Source organism: Pholis gunnellus, assembly GCF_910591455.1.
Source record: "Pholis gunnellus genome assembly, chromosome: 9".
Taxonomy (NCBI): Eukaryota; Metazoa; Chordata; class Actinopteri; order Perciformes; family Pholidae; genus Pholis; species Pholis gunnellus.
In genome coordinates this window covers 22,419,138-22,444,551 of record NC_136535.1, presented here as the reverse complement: position 1 = coordinate 22,444,551, position 25,414 = coordinate 22,419,138, and the positions used below count along the sequence as shown (strand labels likewise).

At 42.0% G+C, this 25,414-nt stretch overlaps 1 protein-coding gene across 1 annotated transcript; it reads right to left on the bottom strand.

Annotated features, from left to right (window-relative positions):
• Positions 1–7,157: 7,157 nt before the first annotated feature.
• LOC306700856 (immunoglobulin superfamily member 11-like) lies at positions 7,158–20,334 on the bottom strand (the record flags this gene model as incomplete). The annotated part of the gene is made up of 6 exons (XM_079165986.1): positions 20,172–20,334; positions 12,369–12,576; positions 11,607–11,813; positions 10,058–10,180; positions 8,695–8,842; positions 7,158–7,728 (listed from the first exon to the last, which is right to left on the bottom strand). The coding sequence occupies exons 1-6, from the start codon at positions 20,208–20,210 to the stop codon at positions 7,158–7,160; spliced, it is 1,296 nt and encodes a 431-aa protein (XP_079022112.1). The 5' UTR covers positions 20,211–20,334.
• Positions 20,335–25,414: the final 5,080 nt, after the last annotated feature.

Genomic DNA, 25,414 nt, shown 5'->3' with positions numbered 1-25,414 from the left:
TGAGCCACTCTCATCCTTTAAACCTGTCCATCACTGTGCTGTATCTGCTCTCATCACCCCATTTTTTTCTCTTTCCCATTCTCCATAGATTCTCTCCCGGGTAGACTGCTTTGACCTCTGACTCAGGGGGTTAACAGCATCTATAGAACTCCTGCAACTCCATCAGACCGGAAAACAACATTGCTGTTAAACAAACTGAAGTTTCTCTTCTCCTTTCTGTCCTCGTCCGTGGCTTGTATGTGCGCTTGCAATTGCATTCATCGTGTTAATACAATTCCTTCTGCTTTTCGCTCCGATGAATTGAATCATTTGAATAAAAGTTCATCTTTTTTTTCTTTTCCCTCATCCTTTCTTTAATTAGTTTGAAGTTATTCAAAAAAGTTATGAAAATGTGAATGGCCTATAGATCATAACTGACATTAGCATCACTGAAGCTGTGCTGAAATGTTGAAATTGATGATTAATTAGTCCAACATAGCTTTTTTCATGCGCGTGCAAGTTTAGTAGCTATGTGGAAATCATAGAATGCATCACATATCGAAAAACTACGGGGGCACTTTGGAAACTGCTTTTCAATTCTCAAATGTGTGGTGATGACCTAAACGTTAAGATTAGATAAGAGATTAAGATGCTGTTATGGTGCCTTTAAAACAAACAGAACAGCGTGAGCTCAGTGTTCTTTGGTCAAACTGCTCTCCAGGGTGAAAGTCCAGTGTTTGTTTGGCCCACCCACAGTGTGTGGGTTTCTTTTTCTGGTCTTATCTGCTCACACTCCCAGAGATAACGATGCGGTTGGGTTTACACTGTAGTTACTTGAACGCGCCCAGTGCATCTCATACAGATGCTAACGGATGTCTTGTGTTGATGCCCTGGGAAAGAGAACGGGCTGAAATACTGACCGGCATATTTATAGGATTCATCTGCAACAGATGACGTCTATGACGGCTAGCTCCCTAGCAGCTGACATCAGCAGGATTAGCACCTCGGAGAGTGGTGATTGTCATGTTATCCTGACAAAAGGCTTTTTTTCACGGACGACATTTTGACTCGTCACAGTAGGTGTAAATAATACGATGAATGATGGCTGAATTCAATCTAGCTTTAGGTTCCTGGTATTGTGCATGCTGTCTCACTGTCACGCTCACTGGAAACACTTGAATGGAACCGAGCCATCGTTAATGTCATGAGAAGCACTTGGGCTTTTCCTACTAGGACAAGTCAAAATGTCTGCTGTGAGAAAAGGTCAATTATTGTACTAGACGTCTGTAGGGAAGTGTAGACGAATGCTGCCCCCTGGTCACACACTCAACCACTCAGCACTGCATATGACAAGTTTACTCCATTCTTTTGGTAGATTGTGGATGTGTCATACTTGTATTACTGTACATGTGATACCCCATACTTGCTTCACTCATGTTTCACATTTCCTGCAATCTTGATCATTTCATCAGGCTGCTTTCATGTGCAGGTGAAAGGAAGTCGCTATGTTCAGGTGCTATAGCATCAACACATTAAGTGGGATTATGTCTGGCAAAAATGGACCTTCACAATTTTGTGGTTTCAGCAGAGGCACCAAGGCCAGACAGAGACGGGAAGTTCCACAGGTCGTGGGCTATTATGGGATGGCTGCTCTATATACAACACTAGAAAGGAGGGAACATTTTAGATGTTGGGTCATGTAATGGATGTTCAAAGGGATTTCTCAGAAACAGCATTGTGCATTCAGCCTGCAAACCAGAGAGGCTTGATTGGGCGTATTCAGCTCCATAGTTGGCTACCTCTCTGCCCTGCTGGGAAATGGTTTTTCTGTATTTGTGCTGCCTCTCTCTCTCTCTCTCTCTCTCTGTCTGTCTCTCTCTCTCTCTCTCTCTCTCTCTCTCTCTCTCGTTCAAATGCCTAATTCCACGAGTCCCTTTTCTGCTAATGCACTTATTTTGAAAACCACAAACCTTTATTTAACACAAGATGTATTTCCATTTCAAGGCCTGTAACATGAGGTTTAGCTTTTAGCACGGTGGTTGGAGGGCTGAAGCTTCATATACTGTTAAATTTACAACTGGTTCACAAATGGTCTGTGGCCATCATTAAGCTCATGGTAGCATTTTGACAGTTCAATAAAGTTAAAAGCTTTCTGCTGCAGTCAGCCTTGGCAGGAGGTAAAAATATATTGTCCAGACTGGAACGGCCATTTGTAAAAATATCTATCAGAGCAACAGAAGACCCAATCTCGGAAACCACTGGCTATTGATCAGACTCCGATTTATCCTCTGGGGGCAATGTCTCTACTGGATATCTGGTGGATAACAAAAATCCGAGCCAAGACATTGTTCACACTCTGATTAGATGCGGGAATGGAGTCGCCATTGAAAAATGCCGTCTACGACACATGTAGCCTGTTAACAAACTCATTTTGAGCAAATAAAAAGATAATATATCAATACACACATGGAATGTAACACAATATACATTAAAGAGTGGGGAAGAGCGAGATCGTATATTAAATGAATAAAATGCAGATATGTTGCCACGACAAAAACAAAAGAGATTATTGGAGGGGTGATCTTTTTGATTCATCGTAAATCTCAGATATAATAAACCCCAAAACTCTACTGAGGGGTGACACACACATAGGATGCTTGCTTAAACACAGACACACACACACACACAGACACACACAGACACACACACACCATGCTGGTGACCTCATGTGCAAATGGTGATCACAATCCTCAGGAGCACTGGGCCGTTGCCCTTTTTCTTCCTGCCTTTCGAAAGTTCACTCCTGTTGATTCGTAAAGTGGAAATGAGTTAGGGGAAGAATAATGGAATACTGATGGGAATTCAGATGAGAAGTGAAACCTCCAGGTCTGAGGTTGCATTAAAGACGTACGTGTTCTGTCAAATGCAAGTTATGTTCTCTCTATTCAAATTAATTTAAATAAGGCCATTAAAACTTAATCCAACACCATTAGATGCATTTGTCTTGTATAATGATTGCTCAAAATTAACTGTGTTGAACTCTTATGATGAGATTGGAGACTGAAACGATAACAGATTTCTGTCCTGGATGCATTGAGTGTATAAACACTGCCCCCAAGTGGTATAAAGAGGAACAGCGGTTTTGATAATTCCAACCAAGATGTTTCAGATTACTACTATCCAATACCAGAAGGTTAAAATGATCATAGCCATGAATACATAAGACAAATACACCATGCATCCACTGATAAAGCAATAACATGCTCTCACAAAAATACAACCAAAAAACCAGCTCATCATTTAGAGCTTTCATGCTGTTACCCCCAAATTCATAAATGATGATTATAATATGGCAAAGTATACTTGGGTAATGTGCAGTAACGAGTACAAGAGTCCACATGCATGCGCACTAAAATGAACTCAGTCTGTGTTTCTGAATGTAATCAAGTAAACTGTGAGAGTCAGAACAAACCGCAGAGCAAGTAAACCATAAGCATCACAAAGTAAAAATATAATCGTTTAACGTGTATATCTTAAAGTGTCCGTTCACGGATCTTTTTTAAATTTCCATTTTTGCAGCATCGCACAATTTGTCTTGGGACTAGAAACCACAAGAGCGTGAAGAAACTAGCACACTTACATATTCTACGTTTTATTATTCTGCACAGCTCCCGTCTTTATGATTGTTTTAACAGCCCGCAGGAGCACCAAAGGCTGGATGAATACGTTTCATAGAAAGCTTGCTGAGCAAAGCGTGAAATATGAACGTTACTTATATCACACCAGGAGCTCCTCCTTTAGACAATAACCATTGTGCATGGGACACTATATGCAGAACAGGTACACATTATACGAACATAGCTAAAATACAGCACAATGTTTCTATTCTTAATAATGATCAACTCGAAGACTTATAAAGCAAAGGTAAAAGGTCATTTGTCTTGTTTTCTCTTCTTTCTTTCTTTGATTATATTATTCGTAATTGAGCAATGTTACTTTCATCTTCAAAACACGAAGCAGGCTGGGAAATCGTATCCTGCCAAATAAAACGTGCAGCACACAAACAAACGAATGGGAAGCAGATTAGAATGTATTAACAATATTTATTCACTACAAGTTCCAGTGTTATTTTTCCTATTTCATTTCGACCCAACAGTAAGAACAAGATGTATTTTTTATACATATTTACAGATTGGCTTAACTATTGGCAATATTTCACAAGTCATTATTTATCTATATACACAACCCATGTATCACCGTGTGTACCACACGCCGACCTATGGCCTGGGTAGAAGAGGAGAGATTTGTATTCAATCTGGCTTAAAGTCTCAGTAGTTTTCTACTGATTGTGCTCTCTGTCCTCCATTGTTCCTGCAAACAGAGGGCAGAGTTAGTAAAATAATCTCAGTTTAGCTTTTCCAGCCTGAAATTGTCTCTGGAAAGAACAGAGCCAGAGATGCTATAGAGGAAAAGTTCTCCTTCAATTGTGTCGGCCATGTGCTCAGGGCAGGGACACCAGGAGATATGGGGGAGTGAAATCTATTAATTATGAAAACACTGTCAGACAAAAAGGCTGGGAGGTATTAATGGATCATTTGAATTCTTTAAGCCGTACTGTATTTATGAATCAATATGTGTGTGTGTATGTGAGAGTTGCAGGTGGGATTCACCAAAGAACTGTAGCTCTGTTTCACGATAGACAACCTTGAGACGAGGAAAACAAACGTTGGATGAATGTGTAATAATACTGAGCAGGTGTATAGCAGACCGGGGTGAAATGTACACAGATGAACATACATATTTGTGATTGAAGTGGACTGATATATGTTGCAGTAACTGATACAAAATAAATAAAAAAATGCAGATAATAAACTACAAGCCATATTATGACTTCCAGGCAAAAAAAAGGAGAATTTCAGGATTACAGTTTGATCCAGGTCTGTGTAAACATCAGGCCTACATCAATGACGGCAAACTGTCGTGGAAAATCAGTGTTGACTGGTGCTCGGCAGGTCGTTTTAGTGACTCCATGTGAATTACAGTAAGGGATGACAGCAATAAATCAAAAGTACCTCACCTTGGCTAGTATTTATTCCTCACATTTTCCAAATATTTGTTGGGATTAAAGAGCATTTGTATATTTATGACTCCAGTCTAAAATAGTGCACTAATACCACTCCAAAAGTAGCTGCCAACCCTCCCAGTTATTTTTTTTAAAGTGTATTAATTAATTAAGTATTTGAGAGTTATATAGCACCTACTATGAAACGAAATGAAAACATAAATAAATGTAATAGTCCCCACATAAAAACGTGTTTTTAAAATCAGTGAAGTCAACTGGACTAAATAATATAAATGAAAAAAATGTTCACACCATAAATCATGAGATTATATGTGTTAAAGCTGGAGCACAATTTATAATGTTAGCACATCAATTTGTCTCAGTATATATTTAAATGCCAAAAAAAAGCACATTCAATTTAATCTCATATGTCAAACGCAAAGAGGAATTGCTTTGAAGAATAAAACACACTTTCCAATATTGCATGTCAAAACACAAAAAAATTGCTGCATTAAAATATTGCATCATAGCTACAACAAATTATTAGTATCGGGCATTGAGGTAATGCACAATAAGAAATGAGGATTGAGAAATGTGGGAACACTAACAGTTCTTTAACAGGCTGGTAAGATTTGGTTAAAATATAAATACAGCAGGTCAGAAAACACAGTGGAACGTTCTACCATACACAGCAGAGTCTACTATTTATAGTCAAACGTATGGACATCTTTTGTTAAACCATACTGTATTTACCTCAGACCTTGTAATGAAATGGCAATACTCATTCGAAAATGAAAACATAAAAAAAAAGAAATCCCTTCATTGAAACCAATAACATTGACTATCAAAACCAGCTTGTTGTCTAACGAGAACCATTTTAAAATTAAGACACATGAGTTGTAGAATATGTATCAGTCAGACATCATGTATTTTCTTTGATTCACAATCTAGCCTACTTTTGTACAGTAGAAATATGTACAGTAGAAACCGATAGGAATAAGCCTTCAAGGGGAAGAAAGTCACCTTATATATATATATATATATATATATATATATATATCCATTATAAAGTGTCTTCTCAAAGCAGCACTGATGTGACATGAACCAAATTAGGACAAGAGGAAGGATGAACACAGCAAAGACTACGACAATATCCATCTGCAGGTTCAAGTTTAAATCAGGGGGACAGTAGCTTTCTGATGTGATAATTCAGTGTTGGTGCTATCTTCAAATATCACTAATATGTTGTGAGTGCATACAAGGGTTGATATATGAAGTATGGGTAAAGCATGTCATTGTTCAGTTATTGTTCATAAGACAGCAGTTTTGATAAAAAAAAAGAAATTGCTCTGAAAAGTGCAAAAACGTAGTTAAAATGTTTGCTTTCAATAAAGTATATTATGCAATGTATTGCACCCAATAAAACCCCTCTCCTTAACTTCTAAGGCCATTTCACCCGACATCGTTTCATTCTAATACTTTCATCCATCAGCTTACTCCCAACAGACGTTTGAACATTCACTATTTCAATGCATAATCCTCATCAACTCTGAAAAGAAGTTATTAGAAATAATATGGATGTAATGTGTTGCCCTAAAACAAGAGACACATGCATTTAGGTGGGAATCATAGCTCGCTTCTCTCTGACCATGCAGTATGGACACACTGAGATGACAATGCCTTGTGTTGCTTTGAGTCCAAACATTTTTTTTTAAAAAGCCAACAATCATCACAATGATCCAGCCTTGAAAACATAATCTGGGGATCCAGGTTCTGCAGGGAATTTCACTACAGCTTTCTTCCAAGTGAAAAATAGTTCCCACCACATCCGCCAGGAAAATCCATCCAATAAGTGGACGATCAGATTCATTGCAGTGCTTGTCTACTAAATGAAGGGTCCCATACATCAAGGAATTGGCATTAAATGAACTCTGTACTGTTAAATCCCAGTTTGTTTTTAGATAAAGAGGTCAAGACAAGACACAGTTGTATCGGGCAGCGGGCTGCTTCGACTCATATTCGGTCTGTTTTTCATCAGTGCGTTTCAAAACGTCAAAACCAAAATCACTCCATTTAGTCTTGTTGTCAAAGCTAAGAGTTTACCAAACGAGGTTTTTTACACCAGCGAGCCCGCTCTGCTCTGGGCGGGCACCATGACAGGCACCGCCCCCATCCGCTCCAGCGTGGCCTGGCTCACCGCGTAGGAGTGCGTGTGCTGCCCGTGTGTGGACGTCACCACCGGTTTGAGACTCACGGAGCCGTTGCTGCGCACCATGGCGGGAGGGGACGGGGCAGAGTTCGTGGTGACCACCAGAGTTTTGGGTGGCGGCAGCGTGTGGCTGCCATTGGCAAACGATGTCGTCATCGTCGTCGCCGTCGTTGGCTGCGCGTGACGGGACAGCGGAGCCGAGCTGGGTGCTGTGGACACTGTACTGTGGCCGTGTCCCGCGTTCTGGGCCTGTCCGTGACCGTGGGCACCGTGAGCACCGTGAGCAGCAGTGGAGAAGGTCTGGCGAGTGTCTCCGTTGTAGCGCGTGTAGGAGTTGGTGTCGTAGTTGGGTTTGGGGTTGTGCCAGTAGCGGCTGTTGTAGGTGTTGGTGGACGTCAGCGTGTCGTTCTCTGAGGATGAGGCGTCTGCATGGAAAGCCTTCACCGACGATGACCTCTTGGGAGGAAGGTCATCTTCTCTGTTCAGAAGATAAATAAGTGGAAGTTGTGAGGGATACCAGGGAAATGAGGAATGATGGCAGTCTTCAAATATTTATAAAAAGTTAAAAGAGCTCTTCTATGCAGTCAATAGTGAGAAACCTACTACTCATTTATTAATGTTTGCCCTTATATCTTCCCCTGTTAGATATACAGTGGATCACAGTAACTAGATGCATGTGCAAATAGTACAATAGCAAGAAAAATACCAAAATCTGAAATATATATATATTTAAAAAACATTCAAACATAAAAAAAAAATACTTTGAACCGACAAAATCACTGCTTTTAAGCTGCAGTTTATTCAATCCTTGCTCATATTATTATTTGTTTCATGCAGTCATTTTGGGTAAATGAGTTTGGCTCCTGATAAATCTGGCTGACATAAAACATATTCGTTGTGATTTTCTGTTCGTGGGGGGAAAAGCAGAGCCGTCAGGGTGGAAAGTTAATTGGGGATTAAGCCCAAAATGAGGCATATGTTATCAGTTATCAATCAGCCAAAGCCTCAGATATCGGAACTACGATTTATCTTCCAAATGATTCATGGAGTGATTGAGGGGAGAAATGACAGCCCATTTAATCAACGGACAGACCTTCACAGGCTGTTTGAACAGACAAATTAGCCTGTGATGACAGAAACATTTGCTGTCAGGAGATAAGATTAAGCTAAATTCTCTAAACTTTTAAATCCAATTAACTTTTTTTTTTAACTAATTCTTTGTGATTGCCTTGCTGACACACTAATCGTTCTACAGAGGGAAAAAGAAAGCTGCGGCTGCATCTTACAGCCTTTTGAAATAGAGCAGAGAGGCCAAAAATGTGCAAGTAAACAATCCCTTATTGAGACATCACATCCCATAATATTATGTTGTCTGTTGTCTTTATGCACTGGAGACTAAGAACGGTTGGTTGCAATTGACCAAAACCACAAATCAAAGCCAAACCTGATCTCATTGGGGATCTCCTCCTCGTCGTATTTGTTCTTGTTCTTCCAGTAGAAGAGCGTGACCACCACTAACAGGGAACAGATGATGACAGCTAAGACTCCGGTGGCGATGGTGCCCGCTATCAGACCCACGCTTTGAGGCTGGGCTGCAGGACGGAGAGACAGGAGGAGCAATGAGTAACAGTGAATTCAGTCTTACATCATCCAGGATCAGCCTCAGCTGAAGAGACAGCTGGATGAAAGACAGAAAACTAAAACGACAGAAAATAAGTTGATTCACTTGTTTTCAAGATCATGTGTGCACTTTCAAAGAACTTGTGATTTTTGGTAGACACATAAGTGTTAATCAAATCTTTTTTGGTTATAAATGTACTCTTAAAGGAGCAATAAACGCCATTCAGAGCATTAATATAGCAGCAAACAACTATCTATGTACAGATCTAGTGAAGTCGTGTCTTCCTGAGCAGAGAATGAGGTTGCTCGCCCTCTTTGTGTGTTGCAATTCGAGCTTCTCCTTGCTTTGTTTACATAGCCAGGCTTGGCCGCGAGTGCACGTGAGCGTGCCTCACTGGCTATAGCTCACGGGCGCCGCTTTGCGGTTACAGCTGAAAATGCCACTCCCGACAGTCAGCGTCATCTTGGAAGCCCTAATGGGAAGTTAGGTTCATCGAGATGACGAACTGATATCCAGCACTGATTTGAATATGTGAGGGATTCCACAGTGCCTTAAAGTACGACTTCCTGATTCACTGAAATGCCCATTACTGTGTCAGGTGACAGTTTTTAATGTCTATATGTTCAATGACTATTTTGCTTGAGTATTATTGGGAAAAATAAACATCAATGTAACGCCTATTCTTTCCCAGCATTTACATCTGCACCGTGTTGGCAGATGTGACAGACGGACTCAGCACTCTGCTGTCTGTCTGCTTGTATTCCTGACACCGAGCGTCATCCTGTCACACGCTGTCAAAATAAAACACTGTGTCACCATGTTACATTCCTTCCTGTCAAGCTATCAAAACCGTCTGACCCTGTATGACCCCAAACCAACTCTTGTCTCTTTTCTTTCTGATAGACGGAGGCCTGCTGCTGTCTGCAAGATGTTCTGCTCGTGTCATTTGTTTGGTTTGTAGTGTTGGTTGCTGGTGTTTCTGTTTATCTGTCAGACAAGACTCACTCAAGTGGAGAAGACTTTTAACTTCCCGTGTTGTCAGAGTATGAGCGAGACAAGGCTTTTCCATCTATCAACGTGCTGCCCCTCACAAACACAGCCACGTCTCAGCTGGTTCGACATACGACAACAACAGCGTCACATGGATCCAGCAGAAAAGGAGCAGGGGGTGCTCGAGTGTACTCACGTGCTACGACCTGCAGGTTGAGCACACAGGTGCTCTTGCCAATAACATTGCTGGAGGTACACTGGTAGAGTCCTGAGGTGCTGGTGCTGATGTTTCTCAGTGTTACAGTGCCCTGCATCTGGTCTGATGGACACACACACACAGAGCCACATAGTTCAAGTGACTGTAAAAGTATGTAGTATGAAAATAAATTCCACTGAACTACCTATATCTACCAATAGAGGGTGCTATATAATTTAATACAAGGTGTGCAAGTGAAGTATACTGTACAGTAAAAACATTTTCCTTTCTTTCACAAATGATGAATGGGTTGAGTGGTGAGTTTGGAATCATAGAGCTGTACACTACTGGATCCATTAAAAAGGCCTCAGCAGTTGTAGGAAGTAGGCCAGATGTTCACCTGTTCCTCTTGACAGTGATGTGAACATGTCACAGCTGTCTGTGTCAAACTAAACTCACACAGAGACAAGAGTGACATTGACGAATAGGATCTCGTTTCAGGGTGAATCCAATGCAAAAAAAAAGAAGGACCGACTGAAAACCCAAAACACTGAGACCATTTGTTCCACCAATGTAAAAAGTTAAACTTGTTAAACCAGGTGGGCTTTCCGACTACGATCAAGAGGAGATGCATCCGAAATGGAGAGTAAACTGATTTAATGAGTTTACTTTAATGTATGTTTTACAACACAATATGTCAATCTCAATAAATCTCTCAAATAGTTGAGATTTAATTTATATATTAAATTTACAAGGTTTAAAATAATGTAAACAGCATACGATAAGTGTCATGCAACTATAAGAAACTTACTGTGTTGGTTAGTTTAATTTTGTAAAAAGTTTTTTTACCAACACAGCTACAATTTTTGCCGTGATAAAGTTTAGCCTCTTGGACAGGCATCCCCACTATCACCTCACGAATGCTGATAATTGACGTGTATTAAATTACATTTGTACCATCGCTGAATTTGCAGATATGATTCAGCTTCACAAATTTCCTAGCGTCTACATTATTTATCTGTGTTAGAAAACATTAGCTTTATTGCCGTGGTAGTCTGCCATTTGAAATGGATGTTACATTTTGTATATTAGCCTTTTATTGACCAGTAGTGTACAGACAAAAGAAAGTGATTGGTGATGAAGATCATTTGACTGTGCAGTGGGCACAGTCGGAAAGGGGAGTCCACGACGCCAGTGCTCTCTGATGCTGAAAACCAAACACAGCTCAGATAAACCTGCTCCTGTTATTCTGGGAGTAGTTGAATGGGTGTTAGATCAACGCTTAGCTAAATTTGAAGCGGCATGGAACAAAAACTGTGTCAGAGTCGGTATTCAGCATGACAGAGTTGGCACAAAAATAGAAACAACAACATTTCTGACGCACTCATTCACAAATTCACAGGGTTTGGAACCATCCATCCATCCATCATCACCCCACAGTAGGATCATTGAGGCGGGGTGGGCAGTAGTTTGGGCCTGGCACATGACAGGTGGCGGTGATGGTGGGATTGTTGCTGAGGCTCAGCAAAGCTATGTGAGTGAGATTTACCAGCGAAGGTGGGGCAAAAGGGAACTCCGACGGCCAGCTTGTTTGTAATACCTTGCATGGCGTTGTGCGGCAGCTTGGGCAGCGCGTCCAGCTTCTCCCAGGAGTAGGACGGCGTGGGAATACCTTCCTCCGAGCTGCAGATCAGCATGATGTCATTGCCTACATCCAGCGTGCCCTGGATTCGACATGCTGGCACCGAGGGGGGCACTGCCAGATGGAGAGAGTGGGTGGCGTCGTGTTAACCACTTTACAATGCAAATCGTATGTTTTCCTAATTGCAGGGGAAATTTCACATTCACAAAAAGCTGAGGACTCACTAATCCAACAGTGCTTGCACGCTGCTTTACTGCAAATTGTCTCAATAGGATTCTTCTGGTTACCGAAAAACTAGTTTGAACCTTCTATAATTTGTCATAGTCATGTGTTTTGTTGTTGTTTACTCATTTTTAGAGCGCTGCAACTGGCAGGAAATGATGCCCACCAAGTTAAAAGGCCAAACCAACGAAGTTTCAGACAATGAAATGCTGAATATCAGAAGAAAACAGATTGAAAAGCTGTAGTTCTTGCAAACTCAACATGAGACTTCATCTAATTTCCTTCTCTACGTTGTCTCACTTAATGAAGTGAATAAAGCATATTGACATTGTGTTGCAATAGATGCAGCTTTAACCCTGTTGTCTTCTTATATAAAGAAACAGCTCTTGTCTTACTCTTTCAAATATCAAAAAAATAAATATTCTGCGGTGATGTGCGGTTAGCTACCCAACACGGTGAGCCCAATGACGCCAATGTTTCGCCCTCCTCTGTCTGGGAGGTTGTTGACCAGGCACTGGTAGGTCCCAGTGTCGGACAGCTGGGTGTTGTTGATGAAGATGGAGGCACTTGTACTTGGCATGGTGGCCACGAAGCCCACACGGCCATTGAGGTGGTTGGCGAGGCTGAACACCTGGCCGCCCTGGTAAATGATCACCTGGATTGGGATGCCATGGGGAGGGGATCGAAGAGACACACAGAAGGTTATGGACGTACAAAAGGATCGAGGGATGAGGTGAATTGGTAAATAGATAAAGTAAATGGGAAAAGGTGGAAGGCAGAAAGAGACGTTGGTGGCAAAGAGGTCAGAGAAAAAGAAAAGAAAAAAAGAAATAAATATTGAAAATTAGCAATTAAGACATTTATAATTCCATAAAAAAAAAAATCTGCAACAGGAATGTAGCAGATGGTGTCTGAGTTTTTATAGTGATTGCTCAACTAAATTGCTTCTTTCACTCTGAGGGGCTGGATACTTTATGAATGTGATTCCTGGACATGTACTCTAGTTGCCTGTTACAGCTATCTCTCACTAGAGGGAGACCTACTTCCACTAAGAGGATGAAATACAGCTTGACAGTGACAAGTGAAAGTTACGGAGTGGGCAGACTTTTATGTCCTGAGAAACAAACAAACAGAAAGAGAAAAAATATGTTTTATTTGTAAGTGGTTGTTTCTAGCTCACTGGGTAGATTCCAGAGTACATACTAAAAGTATGCTTTCATGGTACTATAAGGCTCTTCAGATAAAAGCATCCACTAAATGGATATGCATAATTGAAAGCATTTTAACTTAGAAACATATAAACTGCAATCTGATAAATCAAACAGTAGCAAGGCGGGACGATTTCTACACAAGGGATCCAATCCAGCGAGAAATTAAACCAAAAGTACAAGCCTACATCCGTGATCTTTCAGAATAATCACAAATGAGAACACACTTGTAAGAATGAATTACCACCTTTGGATTCAGGTAAGCTTGTCTCGGGTCCAAATTAAGGAGCAATGGATGGATCATTTTGTTCAAAAGCTTCCCTCCGGGCCTCCAACTCTGGCTGAGCAGCTCGTTTGTGAGGCCGAGCCAGATGCAAAACAGCTCTCACCCCTCAGCTGGGCCCACACAAAAGATGAAGAGGACACACGCAAACACATGTGCACACAAGTCTGACACTCACACACGCGCACCAGCTCACACACACACACACACACACACAAAAGACACACGCACACACGTACACACATAGCATGGAGGGGAATCAGAGGGACTATTCAGTTTGGTGAAAAGAGCCCTCATTGAACTGTTCAAAGACCCAGTCAGGGAAACAACCGGCACCAGTGTGTATAACTGTGTGTGTGTGCATATGTATGTGTGTGTGAGTGAGTGAGAGTGATAGTTCTGATGAACGTGCAGGGGTGTGCATGTGACTGTGTCCTCCACCGCTGCTTAACGGTTGTAAATTGCGCGGCTGCAATTTCCTGAGTGCAGTACGCTCGCTTTGTCCTCTTATGTGCAGATGAATAGGCAGCTCCTCAGCTGTGATGAGAGCCTGCAACTGCATCTTCTGTGTGTGTGTGTGTGTGTGCGTGCGTGCGTGTGTGTGTGTTTCAGTGTATGGGGAGTGTTTTGGGTTTGTGTGCGTGTGTGTGTGATGATTATTTGCCTCAGACTGTTTTTCAGTGTAATAACTGTTTCACTTTTATTTTGTCCGACCACTTTCTTACTGTCAAATCATTTTTTCCATTTTTTCCATTCTCTGTCTGCCATTCTCTCCGTCTGTCTCTGCCTACCTCTCTGTTTCCATCTCTAACAGACGGTATGACCTGGCTCTACACTCCTGGTGACCTAACAATATAATCTGCATGCTCGGTGAAAGTGATCCAATCAATCGGCCTCACACGCAACACATACTGAGGTTTGTGTGTGTGTGTGTGTGTGTGTGTGCATGAGTGAGCAGAGGATTAAAGCAGGCCCTAAACTGTGTTGCATCTTACACCTGTCCCTGCTTTATTGTTTTTAATTTTTCTGTGGGTTCCTGTGACTTTTAGTTTTTTCCAAAAATTCAAAAATGCAACAAAAAGGAATCACTCAAGGTAGCAATACTGTCCGTCAAAAAATGATTTAAATGGACAGATAAAGATGTCACATTCCATCTATTTTCTTGAATTGATATCTCTTTCCACTGTGCTGATCCATCCATGTCTGTGTCTGTGTGTGTATAAGTCACCTCATCCTCTCGCATGACCTGGTTGGTGTTGTAGCTGTGCACAGGGAGAAAAGAGGTCATGGCTGCCACTCAGATGGCGGACGGCCCTGAGAACTCTTGCTGGACTAGCTGGACGACCTACCGCTGGCCCAGTGGAAAACCTCTGCTACATCCTTTTCCCTCCTAAAACCCTACACACACACACACACACACACACACACACACACACACACACACACACACACACACACACACACACACACACACACACACACACACACACACACACATGCACTGCAAGCATTGACTCACATTCTAACTACGCCTCTTTATCTTGCTCTGCAATCCAGCCTGAGCCACAGGTGGATGCACACAGTGAACCTTCATATATTATCTGGCACTGTGTCAGTCCCACAACCATAGCCTACTTCTGACTGACCCTGAGGATCCTATTGGCCCCAGAGATGAGGGACATTGCAACTCCATCAAAAAATATACTTTTGTTTTTAAGGTTACATTTTAGTTCAATGCAATGCGGGTAAAATCCAACAATAGGATTTCAATTGATCCATTGATACTGCAGTAATGACCAATAAAGCAGCCTACAGTATGATACAGTCTATGAAAAAGTCTGATATTATCTCTTTATGTAGTTCAATGGGAGGAGGTAGAGGTTAGGGGGAATGCTACATGGGTCAGCTGTCCGGAAACATTGCATAATTTGTTGTCAGAGGATATCACTTAAAAAAAAAACATGCAACGGATATCTGAGCATTACATAAAACACGCCCTTACAAGCGTTGCATTCTCTCATTGGCATTAGCATGCAGTGCCTTCTGCACTAAAAAAAAGAAAATATATATATTTCTGTGATGGATAAACGGTCTTGAGCAAGCTCCAAGCACCTGAAAGGCAGATCAAGGCACGTACTGTATGCTTACAGTACAGAGGCAACGGGAGATTAGCCACATTTGATCTTGGAGTTAGGGTGTGAGCGACGTGGATTTGGTATCAGGGTGGGTACGTGATCTGTGTCCTTCAACTAAGTCCTCATATCAGTGGGAATTCAAATGCTCAAGTGTCTTAAAGAAAGACACTTAAAACCCTTCTGGTGGAGATGACTGTACATTCGCTGACTCTGCATACTGATGTCCCTGGAGGAAAAAAAAAAAGAATTTCCTCCGCGCAAATCAATAAAAGATATCACATTAAGAGTATAAGAGACAGTGTGTTGAAGCTAAGTGTTTGAGTTGTTACATGACCTCTCCTCAGGAGGAGTTACAGCCTCAGACAAACAAACACGTCGTTGTCGGCTTTGTCTGAAATGTTCGGTTTGTTTGATGTTGTCCTGCAAAAATGCCTGAGGCAGGGTGGAAGGGAGGCAGCAAAGGGGGAAAGGGTCACATTTGAAGGTATGTGAAAGCATCGTCTACTTGGTCTATCCTCTCGCAGATTGTTAGTTTCAGCTAAGGATCAGAATCTGATCATCTAAAATACAGCTGTTCTCAATTACAGAGTAACATCATGTCTGCACCACAGATTCTCTATGACCTCAATTTCACCAGAGTCTAATTTCACCAAGCATACACAATTGCTTACCCGATGAGTTAGACAATAAAAACACAGTTCCCTTTCCAGGAATTGATGAAAACACCGTTCATCCATTTTTTCCCCCCCAGGCTGTATCATTTGTAAATGATTTTTAATGACACTGCAAAAAGTTGTCATCAGTAATGGAGTTCTGGACGGAACAAGAGACGGAGCAAAGAGTGACTATGTATGAAAAATTGGATTTTAAAACATTTCAGGTACTGACCAGATAAAACTGCCAAGCTCACCACATCGAAGAAATGTCTCCAGAGTGACGCAATAACTATTTTAATGATTTCAACTACAAAATCAGTTTTAAGAATTAGTCTCACGGGTGGTGCGAGAGGAGAGTGAACCTGGAGCTTTTATTAGAGCATAAATAGAGTTTAGAGAGGATAAACAACACAAAACCATTGTCTAGTGTCTGTGTGTGTGTCTGTGTGTAGGTTTGTAGGTGTGTGTTTGTGTGTGTGTGTGTGTGTGTGTTCATCTGGATTATCTCACACCTAGCAGCCCAGAGGGACGAGGTCAGGGCTTGATCACAACAACGGCATGATAGACAGATTATACCACAGGAAACAACGCATGAACATTACGCACCCAAACACACACATACACTCCTCTGAGCTCCATGCCTACATGCTGTAATCTGGAGCTCAGTTTATCCGATTGCTCAGAGTAAACAAACAGGACCGGGACCTCAACAAGTGAAGTTTAGACAGAGATTCTAGAAGAGACTCCACACACACACTTCACTAAACCTCAGAAATACACTCAAAACGTTGATTTAGTACAAGATAAAAGTCAAGGTTCAGTTTCATACGCACACTCCTCCTCTCTTGATGGCCCTCTTGTTTTGATGCTTTTAATGGTTTTATGTGAAGCACTTTGAATTGCCTTGTTGTTGAAATAAACTTGCCTTGCCCATGTGTGACTCCTCTCTCTCGTTCTCTCTCTCTGTCTTTCTCTTTTGTTGAGCTGGTTAAAACTATATTTTAATGTCAACGTTGAATTAAATAATTGAATTGATTTTTTTCCTTGGGCTACCTTTGTCCAGACCTGGCTGTGATCAGGGTCGTTAAGGTGGGAGGGCCAATGTGTGTTGACCCGTTCATATAGACCCAAGACATTTTACTAGTGCAGTACGTGGTGGTAGCACGTAAAGTGTAGGCTTAGGTTTAGGCAACAACCACGTAGTTAGGTTTATAGAAAACATCATTGGTTATAGCTCATATAAATAAGCACTTAAACTAAGTCAAATGCGTAAACACGTCACTCGCGTATCTTCACAATAATTCAACGACATTTTGGGACATGAACACCAGTCTGGAACACCGGCGTCCTTGTTGCAATAGTCCTATTTGACTTTCCATTGACATTGTTTCCAAGGTGAGACTGTGATAATTTCACGTATTTCTTTGAGATCAAGCTTGTTTTTACCCATGACATCATATCAGTTTGAATGGGGCATTATTTAAACAGCTACATTCAGTTGAGCTGCTAGTGTACACTGGGTTTCAGAGAGTTTCTCTGAAAACAACTTTGTATGAAAAACTAAAAACAAGCTAAAAGATAAAAAATTGTCTTTGTTTAACTATCATCTGTTATTTGTATTAAGACTCCTGATGCACCACACTGGCACACTGTCTCCTATCATAAACATATGATATAAAGGTCACTCTTGACTCGGGTTAATTAATTTATATACAGTAGCCTATAATGTGGAATCGACCATTAAGGCTGTAAACCACAAGGTGAAGTCTTTAACTACATGGCAAGTGAAAGCATCAAGCAAATATACAACATGATTAAACTGAGCTACAACAAGCAGCCAAGTTGGCAAAGTCAGAGAAGGCAGGACATCTCGTGCTGCTGCCCTCTAACAGCGCTAAATAAGATGCATCGTCTCTTGTTGTCTGAACGTGGTGTTCAAATTTACAGCAGCGAGAGATCTGAGTGGTCCGAGTGCACTCGCTAAAGTGCTAACGTAGGTTGTGATGGTGTGCAAGTGTACAGAGATCTGTTCAGTAATTCTTAATGGCTTTTAGCATCAACAGTAATCATTCATGACATTCTCTTCCTCTAAAATGACCTTGTACTGTCGCCCAACGCAGCACTTTGTTTCATCACTCACTTTTTAGACTGCTTACCAAAATTCACATGCACAACCTGATTGCAGCACTGCAGTTCACACAGTATTTGTTTGTTCTTGTGTGTGACTGCATGGAGTGTGTGTGTGTGTGTGTCACTGTATGCATATATGCATGTACTGTGCAACTTGCAACAATGCACGCTTAAAAAGGTGTGCGCTCACTGTGTTTGTAATGTTCCCATCTACATGAACAGGGTCACGTGGTACAATGCAGCGTGAAGGTACAGCGTGAGAACACTATGACTGTCATGCATCCTTCTATGTGTATCAGCTCCCATCCTAACTCGCCTGGCATCTAAAGGTCACGTGCATTCATCCACCAGTAAGTGCCTATACGTGTTGTATTTGAGTTGCATAAGCCCTTATCCTTACAGGTGTGCACTATGGAGCATTACTCTGTGATGTGTGCATTTATGGATGTATGGAAACATGCACGGCAGTTTTCACACTTTCGTGCAGTCTACACGCGAGTATATGTGCGAAGCCAGTAAATATATATAAGCCCTCCATGTGGATCTGCACTGCATTTGTACCAGCAGTCTGTCTGCCAGTTTGTGTGTGTGTGTGTGTGTGTGTGCCGGTGTTTGTGCGTGTGGTGAGAACAGCTGCGATATAGAGCCTGCCGTGGGTGTGAGGTAATTAGTGCAGAAGATGATTGTATTATTTGGACGGCCGACCAGCGCCGGGGTTCAAAGTGAAGGGAGGCAGGTGAGCTTGTACGGCCTGCAGCTGCATGTTAAACAACTCAAATGGAATCACAGAAGTCCCGCAAGGGGGGGAGGAAGAGTGAAAGAGCGAGAGAGGGAGGAAGGAAGGGAAGGTGAGAAAAAAAAAAGAAAAAAGAGTCTAGAGTGTAGAGAGCAGCAAGCCAGGAAGCGACGATGGCGAGAAGCCAGTGGGACAAAATTCACATCAATAAGTCAAAGAATCTGTAAATTAGCTTCTGGATGCTCTTTGGCAGACATAACATTGTTTATAAGGTAGAGAAGTGCTACATGACATTACTGTCCTGCAGGCTGCACTTACAAAGTCATCTAATCTATGGACACACCTGGAGCTAACAACTACATCTATAATTCTAATAGAGTCATCTTGCATAACTAATATCTTATTAAAGGTGCGTTCAGATGCACCAGAAAGAGAGATTTTGTGTTGTGTGCAAAAAAAACAACTGTGTTGTAGCACTCTGTATTTTTCACAAAAGGCCACTGCACATTTGGCATACAAGTGCAAATACATAACGTCAGCTTGGGTTTTCTTTAATGACCATGCGCGAGAGCAATTGCTATGTTGTAACTGCGCTGGATGTCCCACAAGCACCAAACATTTTCTCTCTCTGTGCATTGTGCAAATTTCTCTCAATTCTCAAGGTTTTTTTTCAGTTCTCTTTGCGCTGTATCTGAGCACACCTTCGTACAGATCAAGTCGCGTGTACCTGCTTTGACTGTAAGGTTGGGGCGTTGGGAAGCAGCACGGACATCCACATGATGCGGAAGCAGCAACGTTTCATTGGAAAATAAGTTACATGCATCTCAGTAGTACAGTATACAACTCAAGTAAACAGTGCACTGCAGCTCTGGCTGTTTACGGCCCCTCGCTGTTTTAACATCTACATACATCTGTTATCACAGTTAAGACCCAAATTGATTTGAGGAACTCTCTCTGCTGGGTCCAAACACCAAGAATATATTTTGCAACACCCCTATCATCCTCCAGCACTGACTGTGAACGCTTCTTCTTTGCTGAAGATTCTCATGAGGAATGCTCTGTCACTGTGATTTAGTGGGTCCATCAGTAATGTGCTCTGTACCTGCTCTGGCTGGTTGGCATTGGACAGTGGTATCACCATCCAGATGATGTTGAGGTTGTTGAGGGCAGCGCTGGTGGTGAAGGAGCAGGGCAGGACGGCTGCTTGGCCCCGGGCCACCTGGATGCTGCTCTGGGACACCGTCACGTCCAGCGCCCGCACACACACTGCAGGAGGAGAGAGGAGAGAGGCAGCGATCAGCGCCCTGATGCACGGTGGATGAGCACATACAGTATCAAGGAGTACACAAGTAAAACAAGAGAACACACAGAGCAAAGCAGATATCTAAATGGAGCCATCACAATTCCAAGCAGATGCATATTGCACAATCTTTCTTACAATATTCGCAATATTGTCTTTTCTGCAGGCTATTGACTTTCATTATTGGAAAGACAGACACGTGAAGGAGGGGACGTCTATAAGTAATAAAAAGGAAAACCTCTGACATGTACAAAATATTTCAAAAAGGAAAAAAAAAAGCAATGTTTCATTTCTTTGCGCGTCCCTTCGCCGCAGCCTTTTAATCTTAACAGCAAAACAAACATGATTTCTGAACCAAGCTCCACTTTGGAAATGCTCTCAGCAGCAAAACAAACATCTAGACCACACTGTGAAGGATCACATGAAATATGCAATAGTTAAATAGGGAAACACGATACGCTGTCTCTTGAGTTATTCATTTTTCTAAAACATCTTGCTTCTTGCTGCCTTCATGGGAACAAGGTCTGTATCAATACATACTAAATGAACATGACAAGTGGGGAGGGTGATGGTTATTCCGGATACTATTTGCTGCTTCTTGAGCACATGCGGCATACAAACATACATGATAGCGTGTTGTCTTGTGCAACAAACTCAAACCTGAGGTACTGGGGAGCGGCTTTCCTCAACTGGATTCAGCTGTCGGCCATAACAGACCCAGAGACAAATATGTACATACAGCATCCTATTTCTAGACCGGCTAAAGACATTACAGCCTAAATTAAGTTAGATCTCCCCCGCAAACATGTATCCATGTCCAAAAACCCCGCATGGGAAGTACTCTTATCTAAACATGGTGAGGAAGATGATGGCACTGATATGATTACGGATAATTGATCATGTCCTGTGAATCATCCTTGTTAGTGATAATGTAAGATGATGATCTCGCCATGAGCCAATAGTAGAAACCACCAGCATGTCATTTGTGTGGTACGTAGGAGTCAAGCCAGATGTCAAGTGCAAATATTGATCGCCTGGCACAATGAAATAGAAATCTCACAACCAACCACACATCCAGTCATTTGTATTATTTCCAAGTCACACAATATATGGCATCTGCTATGAATTTCAGGCTGTGAGTGTCATTTTTGCTGAATTTGGGTTTTGACTATCGCATCATATTCTAGCTGACAGACTGCCTGTTGCTCCTCTCTCGGTCTGTCCGGAACCTGCAGACTTCCTACGCTTTGCTTCTGCTGGCACTCACAACGCGCCCTGCAGGCTCACTGCTGGCATGGCGGAGATAGGCAGCGCTCGAACTGCTCTTCTTAGCTACGGTTCATAAGAGATATATCCATGAAAAGACTCGCCATACATTATGCAAGCAATTTCACTTGAAATGTCCATGTGTATCACTTGCAGCAGTATGGTTCCTCCACTGTAACTCAGTTGCTTGAATAAAAGGACTCTAAGTTGAGCAGCAGGGCAGTGTCCGCAGTCTGTACGTCACAATGCAGCTAATGAGCTCCCTTTAGCCCTTATGATACCCACAATCTCAGGCCATCATTATGAATATAATAAATAACAGTCTTTGGTCACCACTCTAATCTGATCTTCCTTTATCCTCTGTGTACACAATGTTCACTTCATGCACACAGTCAACCTATGTTCTTATAGGAGTATTAACGGCAAAGAAGGATGATTTGACAAAATAGGTTATGACCCTAACGGTATATGAGATTGCATTGGCAGCATGAGATCAGTGTAAGTGTTTATTCTCATGGCCACAGAGATAATAAATGTGCTGGATTTAGGGAGGGAGAAAGACAGAGGAAGATTGAAGAAGAGAAAGAAAGAAAGAAAGAAAGAAAGAAAGAGGAGGTCCTAGAGGAATGAAGATAGAAAGAGCTTCTTATCGTCCCTAAGCCTCCTCCAAGGCAGCAGTCTCTCAAGCCCACAACAGCTGGAGGGCTCATTTCAAAACACTGGATTAGGGAACCTCTGCGCACAGAGCCTGTAAGCCTCCACGACCAAAGAAGACACACACTGAAAATCACAAACAAGTCCAGAAACATACTGTACGTACAGCGTGCACATATGCACACACTGCCCTCCAACACAGACACACACAAACACACGTTGACATCCCACCCACTGCCATGCACACATATTCAAACTCATCAGTGGATGTCATCGGTGACATGCGTACGGTTGCCCTTCAGGGACACATCTAAAAGGGACAGAGATGGCTCGACAGCTCACCAACCACTGCGCGGTTGCTTGGCATTGCCTCATTATTGCACAAACTTCTGCCAAAGCTTTATGCCAGCTCTTCAGCGCTACTCTTGGAGCATGTCCGGTAGACAACTGCTCTTCCAGAATGAATACTTTAAAGGGCTTGATATGTGAGGGATGAATGGTGAGGCAACTCATTGTCAAATATGGCCACCCAGATACAAAATGTATTCACTACTATATGCTGTGTTTTGTGTGCTATTGTGGTACTACTCAAAGACAGGCCAGGGATTGATACAGTAGCTGGTTCTTCATGCTTTTCCCTTTTTTCTTTCATTTTTGAACATTTATTTGCCGTTCTTGCCCGGGGCTGAGTGCAGCACAGCGTTCTGGAGTCGTCTCCTTGTCTCCAGGCTGAGGTCTGTGACATAAATGAGCTGTCCATCTCAATGGGTTTACCATCCGAGACATTTTTCTGTCGACAATTGATCCTTTACTGCTCTTTTTTTTCCCAGTGCTCAGCAGGAGCCAGAACCAGCCTGACTGACAGGAAATAGGGAAAGTACAACTTAGATAATCCCGGCATTGTCACCTTTATTAGGGCCCAATCAAAGACAGACAACAAAAAACTGATGATTTGGTCATTTTGACTCAATTTAGTCAATCCCCTACTGACTAGAATGACATGATTTAAATCTAAAAATATATGTTGACTACAGCAGCTTTTTAAATATAGATTCACTGTTTAAATTTAGACATTTGGCAAATGATCAGTTCATCTGTAAGTAGCAAGCGTTCACGTACAGTAACTTCTTGGTGTTTTTGAGAACACTGGCAAGATGAGTATATATCTCCCATTGTGATTTTCATTTTTCACCTTTTTGCCAATAATAATAGTATATTGTATATATATATATATATATATATATATATATATATATATATATATATATATATATATATATATATATATATATATATATATATATATATATATATATGTATACACTAACAAAGAACAAACTACTGAGGCATAAGAGACAAGTGAGGAACAAAGTGGTTTGACGGTTGAGCAGAAAGTTTGAGCGGTATAGTGGACAGGGAGGAGGGGAAGAGCACAAGGGAGAGATGCAATATGGGGAGGGAGGGACACAAGTCAGACAGGGAGGTACGGAGAGGAGGAATAAATAAAAGAGAGAAAAGGAGAATAGAAAGAAGGAGGGAGGACGCTGCTGTTTCCAGAGAGGCCTAATTGATAAAGTCACCCCAGGCAGCGCTAGCGGAGTGAAGGAGAGAACCAACAGCTCTCTCTCTCCTCATTCAGGAGCGCAGTGTCAAAACTGCTGTTGATTAATGCATGAGAAAACCACACACCTTAGAGAGCATGGAAATATGTGTGTGTGTGTGTGTGTGTGTGTGTGTGTGTGTGTGTGTGTGTGTGTGTGTGTGTGCTCTAACTCAGTCAAGCTAAGGTGCAGCCATGATGGGATGGAGGACAAATGCAGGGTGAATACAACCCTTCCACTCTCTCACTCACTAAAACACTCATTGTCTCACTTTCTTACACACACCCACGCACACACACGCGCACACACACACACACACACACGCACACACACACACAACCTCAGCTTGGCAAGTCATTTGCATCCTGCGTTTTTATTCATGTGGCTCTTTTATTCATAGCCTTTACTTTTATTTCAGTTTCAAACAGATGCCCCCGATGCTGTGATGTGATGAGCCGCTGGCACGGCTTCAGTGGGCGGGCTGGGACACACACACACACACACACACACACACACACACACATACAGAGACACACCGACACATACGTACACCTGTTTAAGTGAGATGATTGATGATGGTGTTAAAAGTCAGACTAAAGAAAGGCAACCCAGCACACATCAATACACATGTAAAAGTGACATATATGCAAAAGTGAATGTCAAATACTTCTCCCCGTGTTTGTAACATACCAATAGTATTCACATTTTGAACCCAGAAAGCAACATTAACGTCGCAGTTGGCCGGCTTCCTTTTGTCAGCTGCGTTCTCTCAGAGCGTGAGACCTCTTGAGGAGTCAGAGGAGAAGAGTAAGAGATCGAGCATAAAATCATGCATTTCCTGCTTCAGGCGTGACAGTTGGCCGCTCTGATCACATTTCATGTTTAATCTGCATCCTCTTGCAATTTCTCCTTGGACTCAAAACGCCATTTTGCAATCGCCTTAATGCTTTAACCTCCATGGTAGAAGTGAATCAACGGCAAGGACAAAAAATGAATTAAAAAAATAGCAAAAGCATGAAATTAAACACAAGCATGACCACATCCACACGTGGATTCACGTGCAACGACACCTGTGCCCAAGCACAGACTGTGTCCCATTCTCTTATAGACCCAGGAGCTTCACGATGAGCTGTGTTCATGTATGGCGGACCTTGTGATGTTGCGGCTGCCCGTGAGGCACCAGGGCGAACCAACAAGCGAGCAAACACATACGCCTGAAACTCAGGTGGTATGTTTGTGTACCCAGCTGCTCTGTGGCAACTCATCAAGCACCATGCTCAAAGCACTGCTGAGGTGAACATAAAGTCACAAACTCACTCGGTTTTCATAAAAGGCAGGGTAACAATGTCATTTTTACACTTCAGTTGTTGTGCAAATTAAATAAACAAGATAAAAAAAATGTAATTTGTGAGTTTCGGAAGTGTTGGAAGGTTAATGGGTGGACTGTGTTAGCTTTGGGCAGTTGTTTCCCCGTTTCTAATCTTTGTGCTAAACTAGGCTAACAGGCAGCTAGTTGTGGCTTCA